Source organism: Zonotrichia albicollis, chromosome 2 (genome assembly GCF_047830755.1).
Source record: "Zonotrichia albicollis isolate bZonAlb1 chromosome 2, bZonAlb1.hap1, whole genome shotgun sequence".
Classification (NCBI taxonomy): Eukaryota; Metazoa; Chordata; class Aves; order Passeriformes; family Passerellidae; genus Zonotrichia; species Zonotrichia albicollis.
Window position 1 is genome coordinate 61,185,950 of NC_133820.1, and position 19,062 is coordinate 61,205,011.

Sequence of the window (19,062 nt, forward strand, 5' to 3'; positions counted from 1 at the left end):
ATGCAGGGTATGCAGATCAAAGCTTTGTTTATCAGCTGGTTATATGAAAGATGAAAACTGTAATATTCCCGTGATCCCATACGGGCATTCAATAAAGCAAAAGATGAGTTCCCCTCAAAAAAAAAAAAAAAAAAAAAGAAAAAAAAAAAAAGTATGATTCTCAAGGGCACCTATTAAAAGGACAACAATACTAATAAAAAAAAAATTGTATTTACTTAGAAGCATTCAGAATGTCAACAAAACAGCTGCAACTTTTTTTCTTCCTTTTTGCAATTACAGAGTGGTATTCAGTTAACAGAACAACAATTATTTTTTATGATGCATCAGAGACAACTGAAGATGAGAAATGAACTACATCCCCAAATATAACTAAATTTGTGCTGTGCACCAACAGGAACCTGCTTTATAACTCCCATGCCAATTTACAACCCCCACACTGTACCAGGCAAGGTTAGTGGCCATTGAAATACCACTAAGGACAGGGCTATCTAAAGACACATTCGGTAGTGTGTTAACTATACAAAAAAAGAGACACTGTACAGTTTAAAAACAAATCTTACACAGCCTTACATTTCAATTTTTTTTTTTCTTTAAAAGGAGTGAGTTGTGTACAGGGGGGTTAAATGCTTTATAGACAAGAAAGAAATTGCTCTAAAAGAGACTTATTCATCATCATCATCATCTTCGTCCTCCTCTTCTTCCTCCTCTTCATCATCTTCATCCTCTTCATCTTCGTCCTCATCCTCCTCCTCTTCCTTCTTCTTCTTGCTCTTCTCAGCCTTGGCAACTACTTTCTTGCCTCCATCAACCTTCCCTTTGGCCCGGTATGCAGCGATATCCTTGGAGAAGAAAAGCAGGAACAATCTCTCAAAGACTTATCCAGCCAAGAGGTCTGAGCAACCTCCACAGAGCAGCTGTGCAAGCAGAGACCCAGCTACCTGCCCCTTCTGCACATCCACCTCAGACCTGCCCCTTCTGCACATCCACCGGGGCACGATCAGGAGGGAGCTGTGGTTTCATCTCTGAGCTGAACTGAAGCCAAAGGAACAGGAAGGGAACCCTCTAACACAGACATGACACTGGCATGCTGCTGCACACTGCTTATGGCTGCTAAGGAATCTCCACTGTTGGGCTTCTGGGAACAGGCTGGAAAAGCGGCTACCTCTGATGGTAAAGGCACAGCTGAGCCCACTATCCCATAAGGAAATGGAGTAGGGAGACCTCTTAAGTTCCCTTTCTAGCCCTACCTTCTACAGTGCCTAACCAAACGCACAGGAAACCCTCGTTTGAGGCACAAACCTGGGATCAGCCACCCGGAATGACCCAGCCTAACAGCTGCAATGTTATGCCTCAGCAAAGAGCAGTTAGACTGAACCCTGCCTAACAGAAGTTTACTAAATAAAAGGTATAAGAACTTGATTAAAGGGTAGACACTGCCACCTTCTGCATGCAATAAATTTATTCCAGTCGTTTGAAATGCACAAAATTCAGTTCCTGCTACAGGGAAGTTAAAACCATACCTCGAAGGCACAGTCATAAAAACAGTCAAGACTTCCCAACTTTATGCCAAAACAGTAAAATCATTAGATAGGAGAATTGATCTACAAAGCTTACACACACCAGCTAGAGAGAAACATCACCACATTCACACTGATGGTCCAAATCTTCAAATATTCCCCACCTAATAAACACTATACCACTAATCTTATTGCTCTCTTGGACTCCCTTAAACTTAGCAAGAAATTCTGAGAAGATATTATACCCACTAAGTCAAAGGCCAAGCAGTGAAATAGTGAAGATTACTACCCCTTAAAATCCTACATGTAAGTCTAAGAAATAAAGACATTACTACAGAAAATTAAAATAATATCTGCAAATAAAGACTAATAATTCTATAATTTAAAAATTGTCTGAGTTGCAATTACTATGAAGCTGTACAGAAAGCATCATGTGGGAAAGCTCCTAGATCTGCAACTCCTCTCTGGCACATCAACAGGGCTCCAGGGAATCTGCCTCTAGAAATAAAACTACGTGTAGCACAGTCCTGTGTGCACAACAGAATTCTGCAACTCCAATTTGGATGGCAGGGTATAGCCTTAATAATTAAAAAAATTGTATGACAAGCTGCTTCATATGCATAATTAACCAAATTCGTTACTAGAAAGGACATGGACACAAAGTAGGTCCAGGAAAAACACATGCCTAAAACTAGTTATCTAATTTTGTGTTTTGTCATTTTACCAGGAGTATATTTTAAATATCAGCTATGTGTATCAATTATTCTAACATTCAAGGATGCTTACCAGCATCTCCAAAATTAGGGAGAGCCAATTCATTCCTTACCAGCATTACTTACTGCTACCAACTCAACTCAAATTCTGCTGTGACTTATGGATTTAGTAACAATACAGAGCCCACAGTATTTATTCAAGCACCAATAACAGGTCAAAATTACAGACAAATGCAAACAGCTCAAGGCAAAGGACTCCAATTTACTGTTATGCCAATGAATCACGTGCCCCTGCATACAGCCCTTTTCAGCAAATCTAATGAATTACGTCATTAGCATTCTATAATTTGCTACATCAGGTATCAGGGTACACAGTAAGGGAAAAAGCGTCCAGAAAACTGAGGTGTGACCTCCCCAAAGCATGTGCCTAAATGTCAGGGTTACCTTTTCGTATTTCTCCTTCAGCTTAGCAGCCTTCTTTTCGTAAGGCTGTTTATCGTCTGCGGCGGTGTTGTTCCACATCTCTCCCAGCTTCTTTGCCACATCTCCAATGGACAGACCGGGATGTTCTCCTTTGATTTTTGGACGAAACTCAGAGCAAAACAAGAAAAAAGCCGAACTACAGAGGAAAAATAAAAGAAGATTATTTAAATCTTAGACTTTGCTACAGCAGCAACTTTTGGGGCCTTTGCTGCTGTTCCTTAAGAGCATTTTGGAAAAGGCACCTAAAAGTGAGACAGACACTGATTACAATGGAAGGTATCAGAACTGAATGAGCCACTTTGCAAACTCAATGCACCCTTTTCTCTTAAGTAATGCTGCACATCTGGTCCCATTTCTGGCAGAATCCCCAGACAGGCAGACTTTATACACCAGACACAGAGAAAAACTTTAGAAATTAGACTAAGTCAATGATGCTAGGCCAGCATATGCTATGTCAGAACTGTTAGAGGTGGCAGGCTGCAATATTTGTTACAAAAGTAGGATTTCCAGACCACAGCACCAGGCCAAGAAAGAACATAGCTTGTAAAGGATCTTCCCTGTCCTTTTCAGCATTAGCTCAGTACAAAACACAGACATCCACACACAATAAAGTGCTGGTGTCCAGAAGATGAATTTGAAGCCAGCTGGCATTATGTTGTGGCTAAAGTTTTAACTTTCCAGGCTGGTTTTGAGGAAGATCACCCCTCAAACTCTTTCTGTGCAAAAGCCTCCAACTTTCAACTGACTGCAAATCAAAACTTCTGCTCAAGCCAAGTAGAAGCAATACTTTACTGCCATATTACACTGGAATCACCCTCTTAACAGAAATTTGAAGAATCAGTCAGAATCACACATAGTCTATCTTTGCATCTACTTTTAAATGCTGCCATTACTCCAACTTTGATAGTGGGATCGCCTACCTGAAAATAAAAGCTTAGCATTTGTAACTAAAATCTCAACCTATCTTTACACCACTGGTGAGGAAGATCATACACTCTTGTATTTCTGAAGCTCCTGGATAAAATGACCATTTTATAGATCCACACCAGTGTGATGGTCCCAAACAGACAACCTACAGCTAGGAATCTACTTACGGAGGCCTCTTCGGTGCATTTGGATCCTTGAACTTCTTTTTTGTTTCCCCCTTAGGTGGTACATAGTTTTTCATTTCTTTTTCATAACGAAGCTTGTCAGCCTTTGCCATATCTTCAAACTTCCCTTTCTCCTTAGAAGACATAGTCTGCAAGGCAATCAGAATCACAGAGTACCTTAGAAGGGACACGTAAGGATCAAAAACAGTATTTTAATTTCAAAAACATATCAAAGCCCTTTCCAAAATTTCAGCTGGGGAAGCTAAGGTAAGACATGGATAACGGATAGTTACCAGTCACTTTACAACTACACTTCATACTTACCCAAAACCTGAGCTCCCAAAGAAATAATTTACAATCTTGAATGGTATTCAAAAAACCAGTCATTTAAGGTTTTGTGGCTTTTTTATTCTTTAAGCAGCCATTCCTACCTTCCATCGTTCTGAGCATTTTTTTGAGAACTCTGAGAAGTTCACTGATGCATCTGGATGTTTCTTCTTGTGCTCCTCCCGACAGGTTTGCACAAAGAAGGCGTATGAAGACATTTTACCTCTCGGCTTCTTAGGATCACCTTTACCCATTTTTGCTGATTTTCTATAATGAAGCAAATGAGACACCTTTAAAACTTGTATTTTCAACCAATCAGGACAGAAAGTAAGTCACAACCAGGGGTCATGCCAAACAGGACCTGCTGGAGCAGTATTCTGAAATCATACAATGAGAAGATTCCCTTCTGCAAAAATTTGCTGAAGATTTTTGTCAACCCTGTCTGAGGTGACCTGGATGTAAGCAACCTGAAATCTCAAAGGGGCTTTAAAATGTGCAGTGATGGTGTTTTGTAAACAAGAACTGTCCTTCCAAGCAATCTGAAGGCAAGCATTGCAGTGGAGACTGCATACCACAATTATTACCAGTGTATTAATCATATGCTTGGGAAGAATAAACACTATTGAAAGGGGGGAACAAGTAGCCAAGCATCCTGTCTCAGTGGCCTTCTGGATTACTGATTTGTTTCTTTTCACAGCCCATGTTTCTACCTCTTCCCTGTAGGCCCTGTGTGTTTATTCACAAAATATGGTTTTTATTATTTTCTATACCATATGTTTGACCAATCTTTATGTGTACTGCAAAAGCCTACTCTTTGAAGTTATACACTGAAATATGGGAATGAAACAGCTCACTTGGTCAAATATGTTATAAACTACGCAGGGGAAAGCACAACATTTATGTACACCCAGCAGAGCTATGCTCAGCAAGAGCACTATCTGACACTTTCAGGGACTGAAAAATGCCTTCCTGGGACTTTCACACCCAAGCCAGACATGTGGAGTATTTCTTCATAGCTCCCTGAAAAAGTCAGTTGCACCCTGACAAGCTCTGCTTTTCAGCAGTTAGAAGAAGGATAAAAAAAAAAAAAGGCGTGAAAGTAAAAAAAAAAAAAAAAAAAAAAAAGGGCAGGCGGTGCCTGTCCGTATTGCCACTGAAGCTGTATTTCCTATCGGTTTGGCGGATAGACAGAAACAGATTTCTGCTCTGTGACTAAACACGTCCGGTTTGAAGTTTCTACCAAGTAAACAAGAGGGCTGAGGAAGCAGGAGCCGCTGCTGCCTGCACGGGGCCGCTCCCAGCGCGGCCGGGCCGGGGCAGCGGGGGCAGGGGCGGCCGCGGGCAGGGCTCGGCACCGCGACCCCGGCGCTGGCGTTTGAAAGCCGCCTCCTTCCCGCCATTTTGGACGCTTCCCCTACCAGGGGGGCAGAGGGAAACTTCTGAAGTCCCTCAAGAGACCTGCTGGGGGTGGAAGGAAAAAAAAAAAAAGAAAAAAGGAAAAAAAAAAAGAAAAAAAGAAAAAAAGAAAAAACTAGTCCCGTTATTAGGGAGAACATGTGTAAGTTTTATTCCGCGTTCAGGCGAGGGCTCGCAGCGGCGAGCACATGCCCAGGAGTCGGACACGCACCGGGGTGCAGCTGCCCGCCGGCGGCGACCCCCGGCCCCGGCGGGACAAAGCGTTCTCCCGCCGCCGCCCCCGTCCCCCCGCGGCGGGGGGAGCGTGCCCATGCCCAGCCCTGCCCGCTCCGGCCGCCATGAGGCGAGGCAGCCCCGGCCTGCGCTCGCTCCCTCCCTGCCGGCCGCGCCGCCGCAGCGGCGGTGTCGGCGGGAGCGGCCGCCATGGCGCAGGCTCCTGGCGGAGGAGGTCACCCGCCGCCGAGCCTCCTTCCATTTTGTGCGCCGAGGAGCAGAGCCGGCCGCTCCCCACCCCCCCGCCGCCACCACACCCCCCACGGCCGGGCGGGGCGGCGAGCCCGGGCGGCGGGACCCCCGCCGAGAGGGGCCGCGGCGGGGACCCCCGCCCGCGGGGGCGGCGGTAGCAGCGCAGCCCGGGCGGCGCGGAATGGCCGCTGTGGCGTCGCCCGCTGCCGCCGCCGCACAGAGAACATGGCTCCTTCCTCCCTTCCCTTCCCTTTGTGTGAGCGCGCCGCTACCCTGGCGCACACGCTCAGCCATTGCAGCCGAGGGAGGGCGGGCGGGAGACGGGGGGAGGTGGGTGGGAGCGGGGGGGAAGAAGATGGGGGGGACCGGCGCGCTTTCGGTGCCCGCCCGAGCCCCGGCGGCGCGGTAGAAGCCCCGGCGGGGACGCCCCGCTCGCTCCCTCGCCCCGCCGAGCTGTGCGGCCCCGGGGCTGCCAGCCCCGCGCCCGGGCGAGCGGCGGCTGCTGGAGAAAAAAGTTCCCCCGAACTGCGCCCCCGCCCGCCCGAGCGCCTCCTCTGCTGCTCCGCGCCGCTCGCCTTGTTTTCTCGCTCGCGGCTGCCGTCAGCCATGTTACAGCCGGGCGGCCGCGGGGCCAGCGGCGCCCCGGCCCGCGCCCCGCTTCCCCGCGCTCCCCACCGCCCCGCCGCGGCCCGCCCGGAGCCCCTGCCGCCCCGGCGCCCGCCCCGCCGCCGCGGCGATGGCCACGGCGAGGCACCGTGTAAGCGGCTTACGGCGGGGCACGGCGCGGCCCTCGCCCCCCGCGGCGGGCGACCCCCGGCCGCTCGCCCCGTTCCCATCGCCCGCCTCTCTCTCCCCACCTCGCTTCTTGCCTCCCGCCGCCCCGCTCTCCCGAAGTCGCCCGCCGCCCCCGCCCCGCCCCGGCCGAGGGGCTCGCCGCCCGGGAAAGGGTCTCCCGGGCACAGCCCCGCTCGCCTTTGTGTACGGGCGTCCGAGCCGGCGCTGCCCCGCGCTCCGCGGTCGCACAGCGGCGGCGGCACGACGGCCACCACAGGCTCACCGCCCGGCAGCGAGCGGGCGGGCGAGCGGGCGAGCGCGCCCGGCCGGCCCAGCGGCCCCCGGCGCGTACTCACCCGTGTCAGACAGAGTCGGCACGCAGCCCTCGCTCGGTCCCGAGCCCCAGAGACGCTCCCGCGGCCGCCCGCCCGGCCCCAGCGCTGGCTGGGTCGCTGTGCAGCCCGGTGCACCGCAATGGCTGAGCGCGGGATCGATACGCAGCCTCCTCACACTCGCGGCGCTGGTAACATTACTCTCTGCACAGCCCCGCGCCCATTGGCCGCCGCCAAGCCGAGCGCCGCGCCGATTGGCCCAGGCGCTCCCATTGTCCTGACCAGAGCGCGCCGCGGGTTGGGCGCGCGGCGGGACACGTCACCGAGCAGGGAAAGGGCGCGCAAATATAAAAGTGAGCGCAGGGAGCCGGGTGGCGGCGGGGCCCGCGCAGCGGCGGTGCCCGCCCGGCGCTGTACTGCCATCCGCGAGGGGCGCGGGCCCCGCCGCCCCCACAGCCGCCCCCGCCGCACCGGGGGCACCAACGCGGCCGCCCCGCGGTGAGGAGCGGGGCGCCGCCGCCCCCCGCCCCTGCGGCCGCGCCGCCCCGCCGCCCAGGCGCGGAAACCGGAGCTCAGCGGGGAGCCGAGCCGAGCCCGCGTGTCTCGGCTCCTGTTGCCCCGTTCCAGCCGGGGCACGGGGCTCCCCTCCGCTGCCGCGGCGCTGTGCGTGGCTCTGCCCCCTCCCTGAGGTTGAGGAACGTTTGCTTTGATTTGTTGTTCGTGTTTTTTTGGGTTTTTTTCTTTCTTTTTCCAGAAACGGCTTCATCACCTGTGTGAGCAACAGGCGGAAGATGCTGGCTTTCCACAACCTCCCGGGTGACAAGGAGCAGCCCGCAGCGCTCGGGCAGCTCCCCAAACTCTCAGCAGTGGCGCAGCCGTGGCCCGGTGCCGTCCCGGGCATCCCGGTGCAGGGGCGCGCCGAGCCACACCTCACCTGTCCTTCGCTGCTGCTCCTCTCTCTGCTTTTTTACTGTCATTTGCTGCTGTACAGGACCAGCGATCGGGAGAAATATCCCTTAACAGCAGCTTCGCTGTTTACACTACTTTATTCGTGCGAACAACGCTGGGAGAAGCGCTGCTGAGAAAAATCCAAAACCACTGCTTGACCCGAAAGGCAGTGTCAGGGCACTTGTAATAGCACAAACTTGAGTGAAGAGAGGTGTACATTGCTCAAAAACATTCGAGTGTAAATAGCTGATTTCAATAATTGCTTAATTATCATGCTCTCTCAAAATCTATCCATGGAGTTTTGGAAGGGTCTGTGGTCTGACACACAAGGAATAGCAGTTGTTTGGGAAGGTATGGTGCTTCATGGAAGGCAGAGATCCTTCTCAACAACGACCCTAATTCTAAAATTGCCTCATTTGTGAAGAAGTGCTAGTTGATGTACGAAGAGAGTTGATTCTGCTACCTGAAATCATGCAAAAATACGTGAATAATAAGGAACACCAGTGTTTCTGTTTCAAGGAAAGTTTTTGTGGCTTGATGGGGTTTTTTTCTGATTTGCATTTAAAGTTAAAACCTTTATATGGAACAGAAGAAAACTAAAAATCACTACTATTTATGCGGTGTACTGTGCAGAAGCTGATAGCTTTGTACATATAGAACTTGAAGGTTCTATGAAAGCCAGACCTGAAAGGAAAGCAAAGCAATGCTTTTTTTCTTGCTCTTGTCCATAGCTGAACCTTCAGTAAAAGGCAAGTGAGGAGAATTTGATTACGTGACATACTCCTGTAAGGGTTTTCCTTCATCTCTGCCAGTTATATGCTCAGGGCCATACAGGTTTGCATATTCCAGTGGGTTTCTTCTGCAATTCCTGATGACAGAAATACAAAAGAATTTACTCATCAGTTGCAGACAGGAGCGTTTTTATGGAAGCAATATATGTTTTTTCTCTTGTTCATGCTGTGCCACATCCCTTCTGATACTTCACAAACATGCCTTCTTCTGCAAACCTCATTGAAGTTCAAATCTGTTTTACATTACACTCCACTAGACAGGTGCAGTCCCTGAGATCACTTGGATAACACGAAACACCTTTGACTTCTTGCACATAAGCTTTGCCCACAACATTTGGGTCACAACAGCCCAGTACCACTGCTGCTCCAGGAAAAAAAAAAGTATGTAGCTGCAGAGGAAGTTTCAAAACCCCTGTTTAGTAATTTTGATGTTTTGCAAACTAGGGTATACTTTGGGAAAAGACACACAGATTGGTTGTCATATTGCAAAGAAAGACTAAAACTAGGATTTCTATCAGAAAATAAACTACTTCCGTTTTTAGGATACCTGTTGTAGCTACTTATTTGGAAACCTGCAGAAATGGTTGTAAGAAGCCTTTTGGTTCAATTCCTTTTCCATGTAGGGCAAGCTGAACTTGAATGGGAACATCAGCTATATCAAACATTTTTTAAAGCATTCTTTTGTTCTCCAGTTTTCTTTAGAGGTAACAGAGGAAGGCCTCTCCAATGACAGAACTGTTCTTCTTAACAATGTAGTCTTCAGTAGGAACAGAAAAGTTCCAAATGAATTACGAAAAAAGTTTTATAAAAATTTTCCTCTCACTTCCTATCATTCCCTATGTAGCTCACAACCAAAGGCTTCTAGCAAACACGAACAAGGATGGAGAATTCCAACAAGTACAGACTACCTGGCTGGCAGTGGAGCCTGAGAAAGAGATGCAGAGATCTCATTCTCCCCCATTCCCAAAATAACTGTGAAACACATTGGTGACACTACACCAGCAGAATTTTTGATGAACTCACAGTATATAATGAACCTTAGAAAACTTCTGCCCACTTTAGTGCTGTGGTTGTTGACAGAGGTGGGAAAACACACTTGCATCAGTTCCAGAAGTCACAGGGTGTGGGGCAGCACGCTTCCCATGGGGCAGGAACGTGGTTCTTCCGTGCCCTCATGTTCTCCTGCAAAATGTGTGTTCTGTGAAGGACACTGCTTACTCCCCAGTGGGATTTGGCAGGAAAGCAGATGATTTCATAGCTTGCTTTGACAACAAAGAGATTCAGTGTCGTCACGGGACCTCCAGATTTTGTCACTCTGTCCTCCCTCCCAAGAAATGAGATCATTGTTTCTTTGGGTCGAAATTACTAGACTATTACAGTGAAAATGGCACAGTAACAACTACCTTGTCAGTCAAATCCAAAGCTACTATTAGGCTATTTTTAACAAGATCTAAAAGCTGTTTTCAACAAAAAAGTTACATTTTCAGCTCAAAATGAGAGCAAAACATCTGTGGAGACAGGGCACCTGGGCACAAGTACTTCTGATGGAGCTGCTGGTAATGTAGATTTTCATTCTTGCTTTTGAACACTTCCATCCCTACAGCGGACACGGTTTTCGCAGCGTATTTGAAAAAAGCCCCGGCCATATTTGCCCTTTTCCTGAGGCTGCATTGCCAGCCTGTGCACAGCCCAGATGAACACAATTCTCAGTTGCTCATTAGATGCAGACTTGAAGTCAGTATTTTCCTCTGGTGTCTTTATTCGAAATCTGAAGGAGATACACTTTAAGTATTTCCTTAAAATCATTTCTGGAAGAGAAAGACTCAGTTCAAAGGAATGAGAATCAGCATGTCTGCAAACAGTACCAATGTATGGAACCTGATTTGCTTTACCTTTCTCTCTGGATTTGCTCACACTGTGTCAAGTCACCTGTGCAGGCTGCTGCCCCTCTTCTATCAGTGAGCAGGGTTTCAAGCGGCTTTTTGTCCACTCCCCACGGATGAGTGGCTGGCTGACCCAGGTGTGTAAGTGGAGCAGTGGAGCAGCGGCAGACAGGCCAGGGAACCTTGGCTGACTAAAGGCAGCGGTCTGGGAGAGGCAGGCAGGGAGCAGGGATGGCACCGGGGCCGCTGCAGCGTTCTCCTCGCCAAGCTTCACGTGTGAACCAGCTGATCTTTGCTGACATGTGAGCCCTGAAGACAATTCCATCGTTTCTAAAGCTGATACATTCTTAAATCAGGGTCAGTACTTACACAGTGATTTTATCCACAAAATGGGTAACATGAAAATTTGTACATTTTTTGTGGAATTAGCAGATGCATGACAAAGTATTCAAGTAAACAGGTTTTCATAGCAAAAGCATATACTCACACTGTTCAGCTCAGAAAGATGGTGAAGATACATCAGTATGGACTTTTCCTCAGATGATCAGTATACCATGAATATTTTTTAGAGTGAATATGTGTATAGAAAGTATTTTATGGTAAGATTAATAGCTTTACTCTTATGAAATATGATTCCTTCAGCATGTTATTCCTTATGCATAAGTACATAACTTCTTTAAGTGCCTCTGTGAAGCTCTCAATGTACAGTTTCAGACAGATGGAACTGTGTTCAGCTTCAACAGCAAAAAGGAGTTCAAAAAATGTTCTTTCAGGACTGCACTATTTCTGAAATCGCTGACCTGCTGAGATGCTTGCTTTGCTGAGAACACAACATGCAGTGCAATATCCATTTATCTCTTCAACTTTCTGGAAACATGGCATCAAATATTCAGTCCCCTCCAAATCTCCAGATCATTTATGTATTGTACACTGAAGCCTACCACTGAGATAAGAGTTAATAGCTGCTTCTAATAAACCCAAAATGCTGCTGTCCATCTTCACAGACACTGCTCTAAAGGTGTTAGTACTCTGTCTCACTCACTCCAGTAGAGAGGCAGGCAAGCTTCTGATGCTGACACCACTGTTAGACTTCTACACCTGAACAGACAGAATCCAACCAGGCCTAAGGTGATGACAAATACCTGAGATGCCCTTCCTTCCTATTTTATCCAGCCCAGAAGATTCACCAGGACATGCTGTCACAGCCAGGACTCCTTGAGACAGATCTCAGTGCTCCATGTCAAACTGGAAAGATTCCTAGAGCTAGGTACAGTACTGGGACAGGGCTACCGTTTCCTTATCTATATGTTTTCTGAAAATACACAATATATAACCATCACCTGACCTGTACTCTGGTTCTTTACATGGGACTGCAACACAGACTAAACCATCTGCTTCTGGATATGAGGATGACACCTTCATGCCAACACAGTCCCTGATACTAGAAATCCTGGCACAGTCTTATGGGAATTTATGGGATGCTGATACCCAAAAAGCAGGATGCAACATACATCACTCTAGTAACTACTCAGGACCTACTGTGAATGTTGACTGCATACAAGCAGTTACAGGAACTGCTGGAGGAAATAACCATTAGCTCACAGCTTCAAAAGGGGAACTTGCACAGTTTGACAGGACAGTCTTACCCTTTTGCTGAATACAGCCAAGTGTACATGGCTGTCACTGAGTAGTGACTGTCTCATCCCTTACAATGCAATGGAGAGTCTCATCCATTCGAGGAGTTGTCCACATCCTCAGGAACTTCATAAACCTGCTAACTTCCCATGGAGACATGGTGCCCAAGGCAGATTACAAGTACTACAAGTTATCAGCATATAACTCACTAGGGAGGGCAAAGAACATATCTTGGAAGAGCAGAAGCAGCCTCAAAAAACTCTCATCCTTTCTCCATCTCTCTCCTTTCTGTGCCCCTTCTCTTCTCTTCTTTTGTCCACACTGCTGTGCAAAGATAAACTGAAAAATGCATTCTGGCAGCTGTATCTGCTCACCAAATAGTCATCAGTAGCATTATTTAATGGGAAAGTAATTTTCTAGTCAGACCCCACTTCCAAAATGGTTTTCCAGTACGTACTGCACTGCACTGGGTGCTGCATTGGTGAAACACCCACCATTACATGCAGCCATAGCAATTTATTACTGGCTCAGAAAGGAGGATCACCTTTTAACTGGCTGTTCAGAGAAAAGAAGTCATGCTAGTATTCTCACAAAGACTGTCTCCAGCTTCTGTCATAACCATCCTGTTTCTTCTACCATCATCTTTCCCAGGGATGTCATCTCCTTCTATTTAATGGCTCTATTCCAAGATTTCTGAGACTCAGGAGAAGAAACTGAGGTAACATAGGATGTGAGAAATCACATACTTTACACTGACTAAGCCTGTAATACCAAAAAGCATTCAAGGGAATGCCCACTTCTCTTGTCTTTTCTAACAGCAGTTGATTGTTTTGAAAAGGGCTCTGTGAGCTCATCATTGCAGGGAGACAACTCCTACCCCAAGTCACCCAGTGTTACCAAAATCTTAGTAATAACTTTTCCATTAACACACAAAAATTAATAGTCTAAATATGTTTAGCTTAGTACTTTCTTAACTAGAGCTCAGTTCTTGTTCACCTTTACTTCTTTTCCATGGGTTTTAGAGGATTCTAAGTCTTTTTGCATTACTTTAAATCTCATTCCTTCCTCATTTACCATGTTTCCATGAACTTTCATTTTGCTAAAACAAATGAAGACCTTTGTGGAATATGCCCCGAATTTCACAGAGGGAATGCTGCCACAAGGGAAAGATGCATTCTTTTCCAAGTCAAAACTCAAGTCAGTTTGGACAGAAAGTCAATGTGGTGACCTCAAAGTTTTGTCAGACACAACATTAGACAGACTTGCATCAAACTAATCTGCACCACTGAGAGTTTAAACAGTCTGAAGTTGGATTTAATGTAAAATCTGATGGTTTCCAGGAGGAATAAGTGTGGGGCTGGGAGTGCAGTTCCAATTCAGATGCTTATATGCATGATATGCATGAAAATCAATGGGTAGGCTGAAATGTTTTGACTAGACAGGCATCTGATTAGTCTTGTTCATGTAAATTTAACTTAACCTTGTCCTAAAGTATGGATGCAAATCAAAACAAATAGCCACCCCTTTGGAAAGAAATACTGAAGCAGTGAAACTTTCAAGAGGCTCTTTGAAGCTCTGGATTTTGATTGTTTGAACTTTTACATGACTTAACAGAGACAATCTTTATAAAAAACAGAATTCTTAATACTATGTTATTTTTTCTACTTCAGCAGAACAGCTCACATAACTGTTCTTGGGTTTCCAAATATAAGCAAGTGGCTACTTATAGGATTAAATGGATGTAAGGGATATGTACATTCACATCCACTTAGTCTCTGTTTCCAGTGACCCACAACAGTGTGTTAATAACAAACATTTTTCATTCAGTCCTACAAAATTTCTGCAACTATGCATTACTATGCTAAACACAGCACTTAAGTTTTGATGCATTATTGTTGCTTTACAATTAAAATTCTTGTTTTTATTTTCACTTCTAGCTCCTTAAAAACCTCAACATAAATACTTTTGGCATCCCTCCTGCACACCCACTCTTGCTGATGTGTGGATCACTTAAAAATATTTAAATGTTTTTATAGTCATCCATCCATCTTCCTCTAATAACAACACTCAGGTGTGTAGAAGTCATATTAGGTTTTTTTTTAGGGTTTTTTTTATCTGACCTTGCAATACTATCAAATTCTAACCATACTAACATAAGAGGAACTAGAGAGGTAATTTTACTCCTGTGCATGTGACTAGTAAAACAGAGTTTTATGGATAGAAAAGAGCCACAAAAATAATCCAGGAATGTTAAAAAATAATGAGAACCCTAAAAAGCACAATCTGTTTAGCTTTGTCTAAAAACAAACAAACAACAACAAAAATAATATTGAGAAGTAACTTGATCACAGGGTAAAAGCACCTTCCTGGGGAGAAAATAGTGAGTCCTAAAGAGCTCTTCAATCCATCAGAGAAGGCATAACAAGAATCAATGACTAGAAGTTGAAGGCAAACAAATGCAAATGAAATAACGTAGAAAATTTTTAGCAGCAGGCATGATTAGTACTCGTATTTTCCTAGTACCTGGAAGCCAAATCATGGATCAGGGCTCAGTTAGGTGCTCAGATAAAAAAACTCAACCCCAAACCAAAAGAAGACATCTCAAACACAGAAAAAAAAAGTGATCCCTGCCAAAAGGTTACAAAAAGCAGGTAAGATGAAGTAACATAAATCAGTGATAATATTATCTGATATGACAGGCAGCAGTTTCAGGCCATGGTTTCATGATACAAAGTGTTGAGTTGAGATACAGACTTAAGGTGATTCTACCTATGAAGACTGTTTTGTCCCATTCCCACAATTTCTTTACAGCTATGAAATGTTGAAAACTGATCCTTATTTAAAAAAATATCAGTACTAAAATCAGGGTTTTCATTTTAATTTTGCAGTAAAATGCCAGTGAACACTTTTGCAAGTATTTTGATTTTTATGAATTTCAGTGAATGGGTTGAACAAATTTTCCCTAATAGTAGTCTCACCAGCTCTTTTTACAGGAAGTTGCTGCATTACTTGCAAGAAAAGACTGTATATCCCAGAGAAAAACATGCAAAAGCAAAGTATGAGGTTGTTTTGTTTTCCTCATAGCAAATCACTAGGCTTGGTGACCAAATCTCAAGCACTATCCATAGATAAAGCAGACATTAACAAAAACTGAAACTCAGACCATGATCTGGCAAGGTTTCTCTGAAAAAAAACTTATTATGCTACCAAATACTAACATAAAAGATAACAAGATGAGCTTGTGTTCTCAACACAATTGCTCTGGCACTGGAGTCTACACAGCATCCTTGGTAGCTTCCAAACACAACAGGCCACTACAATTTGACTGAGAAGAAGATTAAAGAGGTAAACCAAGAGCAAAATTTTCTATTATTAAAGTTTTTGCCATCTATTTGTGAGATCAAGGATCAGAAGCATAGCCCCTGAAATTCATCGTGGAGAGAACCGAGAGCGTCTCCTCTTATTTTTCAACAAGAAAACGTAGGAGAAAAGCCCATCCTTGATTTCTTTTTCTTCATTTAAATGATTAGCAGACTACAGCAACACTCCCAATGTCTATTGCACTGAGAAGCTCTGGAGGAGCTAATTTTTGGGCTGGGAATGCTGAAGAGAAAACAAAAACTAAAGAGCTAGGGTCAACATTAGTCCCTGAGACTTGGAAGCAAGTTGGATACAGCCATGGTGTTAAGCGCCCATCCTTCTTCCTTCCCTTCCTCCCTGGAGGTGGCCAGCCTCCTCCCATCGGCTGACGTTCTGTGTTTCACTGAGCTGCATTTCAGGTTCACAGGCTACACAGGGAATTGGTTACAACCAGTTCTAAAAGCTTTCATTTTCCTCTTATTTCTTGTCAAAAATACTTTGAGCTATGGCTAGAATAAGTGACATTAAAAGAACACTGCTTCATTGCAAAGTTTAAAGATGCTTAACAGCCTTACTCTTTGGCCTTGTGCACTGTGCTGATTTTTTCCATGGGACTGCAGCCACTCTGTGTGTGCAGGACACAGCTCAGGAAGTGAATCAGGGCTGTGCATCAAATTGGATTATTTATTGGTTGGTATACACGTTGCCTTTAGGAGTTCTGCTGAGAACAAGACAGACAACTACAGGAAGAGAGCGATGGGCATGTGGTTAAGGCAGTTGAATGCCACACAGAACACTCAGTTCTGTCTCTGCCTTCACCAGCAGCCCCGGCAGCGAGGAGCGAGTCAGACCTCGCGCCCTGGCAGGTGGCCAACCAGCCTTGTCTTCCTCATTTTCTGGGGGTCCAAACACAAACACCTTGGGCCTTTCACGTAGAAATGCAAAGCAGATGATGGCAATGGAAGGTTTTGGTCTTGAGGGAAAAATGGAGCCAGAGGCATAAGGTTAAAAGGCAGGAGAATCCATTTAATATCATTGACTTTACTACTGACTAAACAAGTGGCTCAGTTTTCTCCTTGGTCTAACAGGACAATGGTGCTTTTCTGTTCAGGGAATATGCAAAAATTCATCAAATTCTGTGAAGCTCCTTAATATCATTGTAATTAGCCTACAAAAACCAAAAAAGTTTCTCTGATTCTCTGTATGGAAAGGATGTTTTGGATCTTTTGGACCTCTTAATTACCCTACAGTGCTACACACTTGCTTTAAAAATATATAGAACATAAATACTAACATGTATAGAGATAGAACACATCTGTTTTTTCTCTCACACTCTATTTGTGATCACACTCTACATGTGATTTTTCAAAGTCCTTTCTACAGCTTCTACCAAGGCTATTCAGTGAAACTGCAATATGGAATAGGACAGGGAACAGCACTTATTGTCAACAAAAGGTATACACTGGCTCAAAAAGTAAAAATATCTTCACTCTCAGTCGTATGTTGTGTAACCACAGCCACAGGAATAGAAAAGCAACAGGAGAGCTAGTAAAAGGGTCATTTCCTACTTATTTTATTACATCAGAGTATCATCGTACTGTAAGCTTTTAGTAATACTAGGCTACCAAGTTTGCAAAATAAAATATTATACTTTGAGTTCAGCAAGAAATAAACAAATCTACCTGTATCTTTAAAAATAACCTGAACAGTTTCAACAGTTACTCTGACTTAAAAATTTGAGTTAAGAGAAATATCACAACTGAAAACACAGGTGATGATCTTCTCTATTTTAGGTAGAAAGGCACTAAACAGAAAAATCTAATACAATAATCAGAGCAATCAGGAGGTTTAGGCACACAACAGAACAGAAATATTTTAACAATGTCTGACAACATCCCAAGCACACAGTGTCTGAACACTACTAAAGTGGATGTGCATGAGACTCAAAGACAACACCATTTCAAAGGATAATTTTCATCATTTAAGAAGCAAACAGACAGGAAAACAAAATAGAAATTAAGGTTCAGGCCTACAATCAGATCTTCAGAGTGAGAACCTGCAGTCACCAGAGTCCCATGGACTTCATCAGGCCCCCAGGCTCTTGAGGTCCATTTGAACAAATCCAGTTACAGGACTAGGACCTAAATATGTAAAGAGAAAAAGAATGAAATCAGGTAACACAGCACACAGCTCTAATTAAAGAGACACCACACTAATCACAGAAAAATAATCTGAGTGCCTAGACCATGACAAGATCTCTATTTTTACCCTAAAATGCTGCAGCTACAGCAAAGGCAACAGTAATTTCTTATGCCAAGAAATTTATAGAGCATTAATTGATCACAGCACATTCCCCTTCAGGCAAACACAAGTACCTGCAGTGTTTGCTCACCTCCTGTGTGCTGCTGCTTTTTTGTTGTTATATGTAATTTGTTTTATTATTTTTAATAAAAGAGAGTGGTCTAAAATCAATAAAGGTGATTTATCTTCATCAGCCTCTTAGTAACACGATGGCCAAAACTAAAATAAGGTATCTGCCTGTATTTTAAAACACTGTAAAACTGACAGAAAGTAAATGATATTTCTATAAGAACTGTCATTGCTATGACTATCTGAAGGTTGTGAGAAGTTCTAGCTTGGCAGTGTGTCTCCCCAGGGTTTCAGTAAAGCCCCATGGTAGCATGCACCCAGTATCATTCAACTGCTCATGAGAGGAGAGACTAGCAAAAAAATGCCTACCTCATAATGAGGTTTGCCCACTGAAATACAGACTTTAACACAACAAGAGAGTGTGACAGAAGCAGTGAAGACACTACAGGAATATCAGATTTATGGTGGCACAAGCACATGGAATCCCCACAGGCTCCACCATGGGGAACTGTGTCATCCAGACTTCCACACCAGCACTTATCATCCACCCCACAGACCAGGAAGGGGTCCATGATTCCTCTCTGCCTGAGGCTCTCTCTCAGCCTGGGAGGCCACAATGGCCAATTCACCATGCCTGTAAATGTCATCACTGCACCTTGTACCTTCACTAGCATGACCTCTTTGAGACAGCCAGACCAAAGACAGAATGAATTGTCCAGGAATATGATACCATTCTTCCTATTACTTGAGCAGAATTACACCTTCAGAGATCAGCATGTAACCAGACAAATCAATTTAAATACACCTTCTACCCAAAAAATGTTCAAGACAATCAACAATCTCTGATTACTTTTGTATCTTCTAGAGGATGGCTTAAGCTGCAGCAAGATCCTTTACATTAAAAAAATTAGTAAGTTTAAAAATTAACTCAAGATACACGAGGACATGAACATCTTA

General features: G+C 44.9%; 2 protein-coding genes across 4 annotated transcripts in view; both read right to left on the bottom strand.

Moving 5' to 3' along the window:
* Positions 1-191: 191 nt before the first annotated feature.
* Positions 192-7,282, bottom strand: HMGB1 (high mobility group box 1). 2 transcript variants are annotated; one of them, XM_074535296.1, is made up of 5 exons: positions 7,143-7,282; positions 4,236-4,398; positions 3,808-3,953; positions 2,675-2,849; positions 192-839 (listed from the first exon to the last, which is right to left on the bottom strand). In XM_074535296.1, exons 2-5 carry the CDS (start codon positions 4,383-4,385, stop codon positions 663-665), a joined length of 648 nt encoding a protein of 215 aa, XP_074391397.1. In that variant the 5' UTR covers positions 4,386-4,398; positions 7,143-7,282; the 3' UTR covers positions 192-662. The 2 variants fall into 2 exon arrangements, with proteins under 2 accessions (XP_074391397.1, XP_074391398.1); XM_074535297.1 differs by lacking the exon at positions 7,143-7,282 and adding an exon at positions 6,985-7,005.
* Positions 7,143-19,062, bottom strand: part of LOC113458658 (uncharacterized) — a 42,720-nt gene continuing 30,800 nt past the window's right edge. For both annotated transcript variants that reach the window (XR_003379127.2, XM_026790636.2), the window contains one exon: positions 7,143-17,876. Coding sequence is in view for 1 of the 2 variants with exons in the window: in XM_026790636.2 (XP_026646437.1) it covers positions 17,821-17,876 (56 nt within the window). In the remaining variant the exon portion in view is untranslated. The remainder of the gene's footprint in view (positions 17,877-19,062) is intronic.

Coding starts and splice junctions, on each gene's coding strand:
- HMGB1 (XM_074535296.1), bottom strand. CDS start 4,385: ATGGGTAAAGGTGATCCTAAGAAGCCGAGAGGTAAAATGTCTTCATAC. Junction 2,850..3,807: donor AATGCACCGAAGAGGCCTCC/GTAAGTAGATTC, acceptor TTTCCTCTGTAG/TTCGGCTTTTTTCTTGTTTT. Junction 840..2,674: donor TGAAGGAGAAATACGAAAAG/GTAACCCTGACA, acceptor TTCTTCTCCAAG/GATATCGCTGCATACCGGGC.